General features: G+C 49.9%; 1 protein-coding gene across 1 annotated transcript; it reads left to right on the top strand.

Moving 5' to 3' along the window:
- Positions 1-258: 258 nt before the first annotated feature.
- On the top strand, positions 259-3827 carry LOC139243127 (zinc finger protein 432-like). The gene is made up of 2 exons (XM_070870705.1): positions 259-562; positions 2279-3827. Exon 2 carries the CDS (start codon positions 2643-2645, stop codon positions 3825-3827), a length of 1185 nt encoding a protein of 394 aa, XP_070726806.1. The 5' UTR covers positions 259-562; positions 2279-2642.
- The last annotated feature ends 2473 nt before the right edge of the window (positions 3828-6300 follow it).

The raw sequence follows: 6300 nt of genomic DNA, 5'->3' as shown, positions 1-6300 counted from the left end.
TAATCTCCAGCTCAGGTATGGGGGGCGTGGGGGGGGGGTTATGAAGACCAGCAGAATCATAGTCTAACTGCCAGAATGAACATGGTTAAGTGCCCAATGCAATCACAGTAAATCCCTTCAATTCACTAATGGAGGGGGACTTATCCATGGCGGCATATTTACCCAGCATTCGCGGCGACAGAGAATGTGCCCAGCCCAGACTACAGGGGGCCCGGTGCGCAGGCGCGGGGACCCGGCTGTGTTCGGGGCATGCGCGGCATCGTGCAATGGCGGAGCGGACGCAGTGAACGTGTGCTCTGGGAAAATAACTCGTTTTCAGCGGCTCGCAGCGGAGCAATGGCGCAGCGGGTGAGCGGGGAGGCTTGCTAAACAACCGGTGCCCGCCGGAAGCCCGGAATAATAACCGCAATGTCGGCGGCTGCAGCTTCCGGGGCTTTCTCCCGCTCTCGGGCCGCGGGCTGACGGCGGCCATCTTTGTGCAGGACGATCAGTCGGACCCCTCCGCCATCTTTATTCGCTGACCCACAACGCGCATGCGTGGCCATCTTGGTGCAGGAGCGAAGTGAGTTGCGTCAGGGTCTTGTTTCTAACCGGTCCGCCTGGCAGCAGCAACAACTTTGTGTCATTTTATTGTCTCAACACCTCGGATTTCTCACCATCTCTCCTAAAGGCACTGCTCAGGGCTCAGCTCACGGCTTACGTCCCAGACAATTGTAAGAGGAAAGCCCCAGAGCTGTTCTCTCCCTGGGTTACAATCCCCATGGACAGTCCCCAGGGTTATTATCCCACCAGAACAGAAGAAATAGGAGCAGGAGCCGGGCCACTTGGCTCCCCTCTGGAGCCATGCTCCGCCTTTCAGTCAGACCATGGGCTGATCCGATCATGGACTCAGCTCCACTTCCCCGCCCGCTCCCCGTCACCCTTCACTCCCTTATCGCTCAAACATCTGTCCAACACCACCGTAAATATATTCCATGTCCCCGGCCTCCACAGCTCTCTGAGACAGAGAATTGCACAGATTTGCAACCCTCTGAGGGAAGAAATTTCTCCTCATCTCAGTTTTTAAACGGGCGGCCCCTTATTCTGCGACTATGCCCCCCCTGGTTTTAGTTTCCCTGTGAGTGGAAATATCCTCTATGCGTCCACTTTATCGATCCCCTTCGTTATCGTATGTTTCAATAAAATTACATCTCATTCTTCTGAATCGCAACATGTATTGGCTCAACCCATCCTCATAAGACAAACCCTCATCTCCGGAACTGTACCCAGCCAGAGTCAGTACCTTCAGGGGAGTGGAACCAGTGAGTGTAGAACTGAACCCAGCCAGAGTCAGTACCTTCAGGGGAGTGGAACCAGTGAGTGTAGAACTGAACCCAGCCAGAGTCAGTACCTTCAGGGGAGGGGAACCAGTGAGTGTAGAACTGAACCCAGCCAGAGTCAGCACATTCAGGGGAGGGGAACCAGTGAGTGTAGAACTGAACCCAGCCAGAGTCAGCACATTCAGGGGAGCGGAACCAGTGAGTGTAGAACTGAACCCAGCCAGAGTCAGCAAATTCAGGGGAGGGGAACCAGTGAGTGTAGAACTGAACCCAGCCAGAGTCAGCACATTCAGGGGAGGGGAACCAGTGAGTATAGAACTGTACCCAGCCAGAGTCAGCACATTCAGGGAAGGGGAACCAGTGAGTGTAGAACTGAACCCAGCCAGAGTCAGCAACTTCAGGGTAGGGGAACCAGTGAATGTAGAACTGAACCCAGCCAGAGTCAGCACATTCAGGGGAGGGGAACCAGTGAGTGTAGAACTGAACACAGCCAGAGTCAGCACATTCAGGGGAGGGGAACCAGTGAGTGTAGAACTGAACACAGCCAGAGTCAGTACCTTCAGGGGAGGGGAACCAGTGAGTGTAGAACTGAACTCAGCCAGAGTCAGTACCTTCAGGGGAGGGGAACCAGTGAGTGTAGAACTGAACCCAGCCAGAGTCAGTACCTTCAGGGGAGGGGAACCAGTGAGTGTAGAACTGAACCCAGCCAGAGTCAGCACCTCCAGGGGAGGGGACCCAGTGAGTGTAGAACTGAACCCAGACAGGGTTGGTGATGATAATTGGGAGGGAGGACAAGCTGCTTCAATTTCAGGACAGGGATTGGGGAAGAGTGTATGGAACGGGGATTTACAGCTTTGGAGGAACAATAGAGGAAATAATGTTCCATACAATCTAGAATAGTCGGTTGTGAATTAATGTCCTTTACTTGCTGTAATTATTTGTGTAAACTCCTTTTCCAGGTTATTCGAAGGGCAGGATTTGTCGTCGGGACACTCAAACCAAACATCACGTCAAGATCTGATGGAATTACTCGATTCATCAGGGCCTGAATATCATTGGCCTTTGAAAGTGGAAGGTGAAATGTTTGTCTGTTCTGTCTGTGGAAACAGATTTCAAACATCAGTGTGACTGGAAAAGCACCGCGGCACACACACAACCGAGTGAGAGTTCCAGTGCACTGACTGTGGAAAGAGCTTTAACCAGTTACACAGCCTGAAAAAATATCGCGCGATTGACAGCGGGGAGAAACCGTACACGTGTTCTGTGTGTGGACGAGGCTTCAACTGATCATCACACCTGGAGAGACGCAAGGACACCCACACCATGGAGAAACCATGGGAATGTGGGGACTATGGGAAGAGATTGAATGACCCATCTGAGCTGGAAGTTCATCCGGGCACTCACACTGGGGAGAGGCCATTCACCTGCTCTGAGTGTGGGAAGGGATTCACTCAGTCATCCCACCTGCTGACACACCAGCGAGCTCACACTGGGGAGAGGCCATTCACCTGCTCCGAGTGTGGGAAGGCATTCACTCAGTCATCCCACCTGCTGATACACCAGCGATCTCACACTGGGGAGAGGCCATTCACTTGCTCTGAGTGTGGGAAGGGATTCACGACCTCATCCACCCTGCTGAGGCACCAGCGAGTTCACACTGGGGAGAGGCCGTTCATCTGCTCCAAGTGCGGGAAGGCATTCACTACTTCACGCATCCTGCTGAGACACCAGCGAGCTCACACTGGGGAGAGGCCATTCACCTGCTCTGAGTGTGGGAAGGGATTCACGCGGTCATTCACCCTGCTGAGGCACCAGCTAGTTCACAATGGAGAGAGGCCGCTCACTTGCTCTGACTGTGGGAAGGGATTCACTCAGTCATCCGATCTGGTTGCACACCAGCAAGTTCACAGTGGGGAGAGGCCGTTCACCTGCTCCGTGTGTGGGAAGGGATTCACTCAGTCATCCAACCTGCTGACACACCAGCAAGTTCACACTGGAGAGAGGCCATTCACCTGCTTCGTGTGTGGAAAGGGATTCACTCAGTCATCCAACCTGCTGATACACCAGCAAGTTCACACTGGAGAGAGGCCATTCACCTGCTCCGTGTGTGGGAAGGGATTCACTCAGTCATCCAACCTGCTGACACACCAGCGAGTTCACACTGGAGAGAGGCCATTCACCTGCTCCGTGTGTGGGAAGGGATTCACTCAGTCAGCCAACCTGCTGACACACCAGCGAGTTCACACTGGGGAGAGGCCATTCACCTGCTCCGTGTGTGGGAAGGGATTCACTCGGTTATCCCACCTGCTGACACACCAGCGAGTTCACACTGGAGAGAGGCCATTCACTTGCTCTGAGTGTGGGAAGGGATTCACTACATTATCCAACCTGCTGACACACCAGCGAGTTCACACTGGAGAGAGGCCATTCACTTGCTCTGAATGTGGGAAGAGATTCACTGCATTATTCAACCTGCTGATACACCAGCGAATTCACACTGGGGAGTGACTATTCACCTGCTCCGTGTGTGGGAAGGGATTCACTCTGTAATCACACCTGCTGGGACACCAGTGAGTTCACAAGTGACTGCAGGGTTTGGATTCTGCTGATGTCCCAGACTGAATCGTGTCCATTCTGACAGTTAGGTTTTCTTTCTGCTGATATTGATTCCCCCTATAACTGAGCTGGAGTTTAATATTCTGGATATTTGACCAATTAATCAACGGAAAAATGCTCAGATTAAAAATAACGCTGATTGTGATTGCATCTCTAATTCACTCTTTAAGAAAGATAAGAAATAGGAGCAGGAGCAGGCCATTAGCCAAGCGAACCTGCTGTGCCATTTAATAAGATCACTTCGCTGCCCACTCCCCATAACCCTTCACTCCATTATCGTTCAGAACTCTGTCGATCCCCACCTTAAATATATTCAGCGACCCACAGCTCTCTCGGCTGAGAATTCCACCGATTTACGACCCTCTGAGTGTAGAAATCTCTCCTCATCTCAGTTCTAAATCCCATATTCTTAAACTATGCCCACTAGTTCTAGATTCCCTACAAGTGGAAACATCCTCTCTGCATCCACCTTGTCGAGACCCCTGAGTATCATATGTTTCAATAAGATCACCTCTCATTCTTCTAAACTCCAATGAGTATACGCCCAACCTACTCAAACTATCCCCTTCATCTCAGGAGTCAAACTAGTGAAGCTTCTCTGAACTGTCTCCAATGCAAGTATATCCCTCCTGAAGTAAGGAGATCAAAACTGTACGTAGTATTCCAGGTGTGGTCTCATGAATACCCTGTACAGTTGTAGCATGACTTCCCTGCTTTTATCCTCCATCCCCCTTTCAATAAAGGCCAACATTTCTATTGGCTTCATAATTACTTGCTGTATCTGCATAATAATTTTTTGTGTTTCACACACAAGGACAACCAGGTCCCTCTGTACTGCAGCATTTTGTAATAGCTCTCCATTTAAATAATAAATTGTATTTTTATTTTTCCTGCCAAAGTGGATAACCTCACACTTTCCCACGTTATACTCAATCTCCCAAATATTAACCCACTCACTTAGCCTGTCTACATCTACTTGCAGATTGTTTGTGTCCTCCTCCAATTTGCTTTCCCATCATCTTTGTATCATCAGCAAACCTGGCTACATTACACTCAGTCCCTTCATCCAAATCATTAATATAGATTGTAAATAGTTGAGGCCGATCCCTGCGACACCCCACTAGTCACCGTTTGCCAAATGCAAAATGACCCACTTATCTGTCTTCTGTTAGTTAGCCCACCCTCTATCCATGCTAATATATTAACCTCAAACCCGTAAACTTTAATCTTGAGCAGTAACCCTTTATATGGCACCCTATTGAAAGCCTTCTGGAAATCCAAATACACCACCTCCACTGGTCCCCCCTTCCACACTGCTCATTACATCCTCAAGGAACTCCAGCAAATTTGTCAAACATGATTTCCCTTTCCTTAAACCATGCTGACTCTGCCTGACTGTATTATGCTTTTCCAAATGTCCTGCTACTGTTTCCTTAATAAAGAACCACAGCTTTTTTCCACCAACAGATGCTGGGCTAACTAGTCTATAGTTTCCCGATTTCTGTCTCTCTCCCTTTTGAAATAGGAGTGTTACATTTGTGGTTTTCCAAACCGCTGGAAGTTCTCCACAATCCAGGGAGTTTTGGGAGATTTCAACCGATGTATCCACTATCTCTGCAGCCACTTTTAAGACCCTAGGATGCAGGCCATCATGTCAAGGGGACTTCTCCACCTTTGGTCCAGGGAATGTGTCCACCTTTAGTCCCATTATTTTACTGAGTACTTTTTCTTTAGTGTCAGCGATAGTTTTAAGTTCCCCCTTCCCCATAAGCCTCTAAATTATCTATTATTGGGAGGTATTTAGTTTCTTCTACCGTAAATTCCGATACTAAACATCAAAAGGATTGTATTCAAATATTGAAAGCTGCAACAAATGGAGCTATAGTTTGTTACACAATTGACAATAAAATGAATTGAATCTGCAGCTTGGTTTGGATTTCTCAGGAATGGAGCGAGACATGATGTGCCTTGAAATACCGCCGGTGTCCAGTAGATGATGCTGACCCTGCAATTAATTCAGACTGATTGGAGCGTGACTGCCCCCTGGAGCAGGAGGAATGAGGGCAGGTCAGGGTCAGACACTGAACTTACTGCACCCACAGGGACATCACACACTGCCCCCTCCCTGGGGCAGATCAGGGTCAGACACTGAACTTACTGCACACCACAGGGACCTCACACACTGCCCCCTCCCTGGGGCAGATCAGGGTCAGACACTGAACTTACTGCACCCCACAGGGACCTCACACACTGCCCCCTCCCTGGGGCAGATCAGGTTCAGACACTGAACATACTGCACCCCACAGGGACATCACACACTGCACCCTCCCTGGGGCAGATCAGGGTCAGACACTGAACTTACTGC

Source organism: Pristiophorus japonicus, unplaced genomic scaffold (assembly GCF_044704955.1).
Source record: "Pristiophorus japonicus isolate sPriJap1 unplaced genomic scaffold, sPriJap1.hap1 HAP1_SCAFFOLD_162, whole genome shotgun sequence".
Lineage (NCBI taxonomy): Eukaryota > Metazoa > Chordata > Chondrichthyes > Pristiophoridae > Pristiophorus > Pristiophorus japonicus.
The sequence above is the reverse complement of the archived record's forward strand: the minus strand, read 5'-3'. Positions and strand labels throughout refer to the sequence as shown.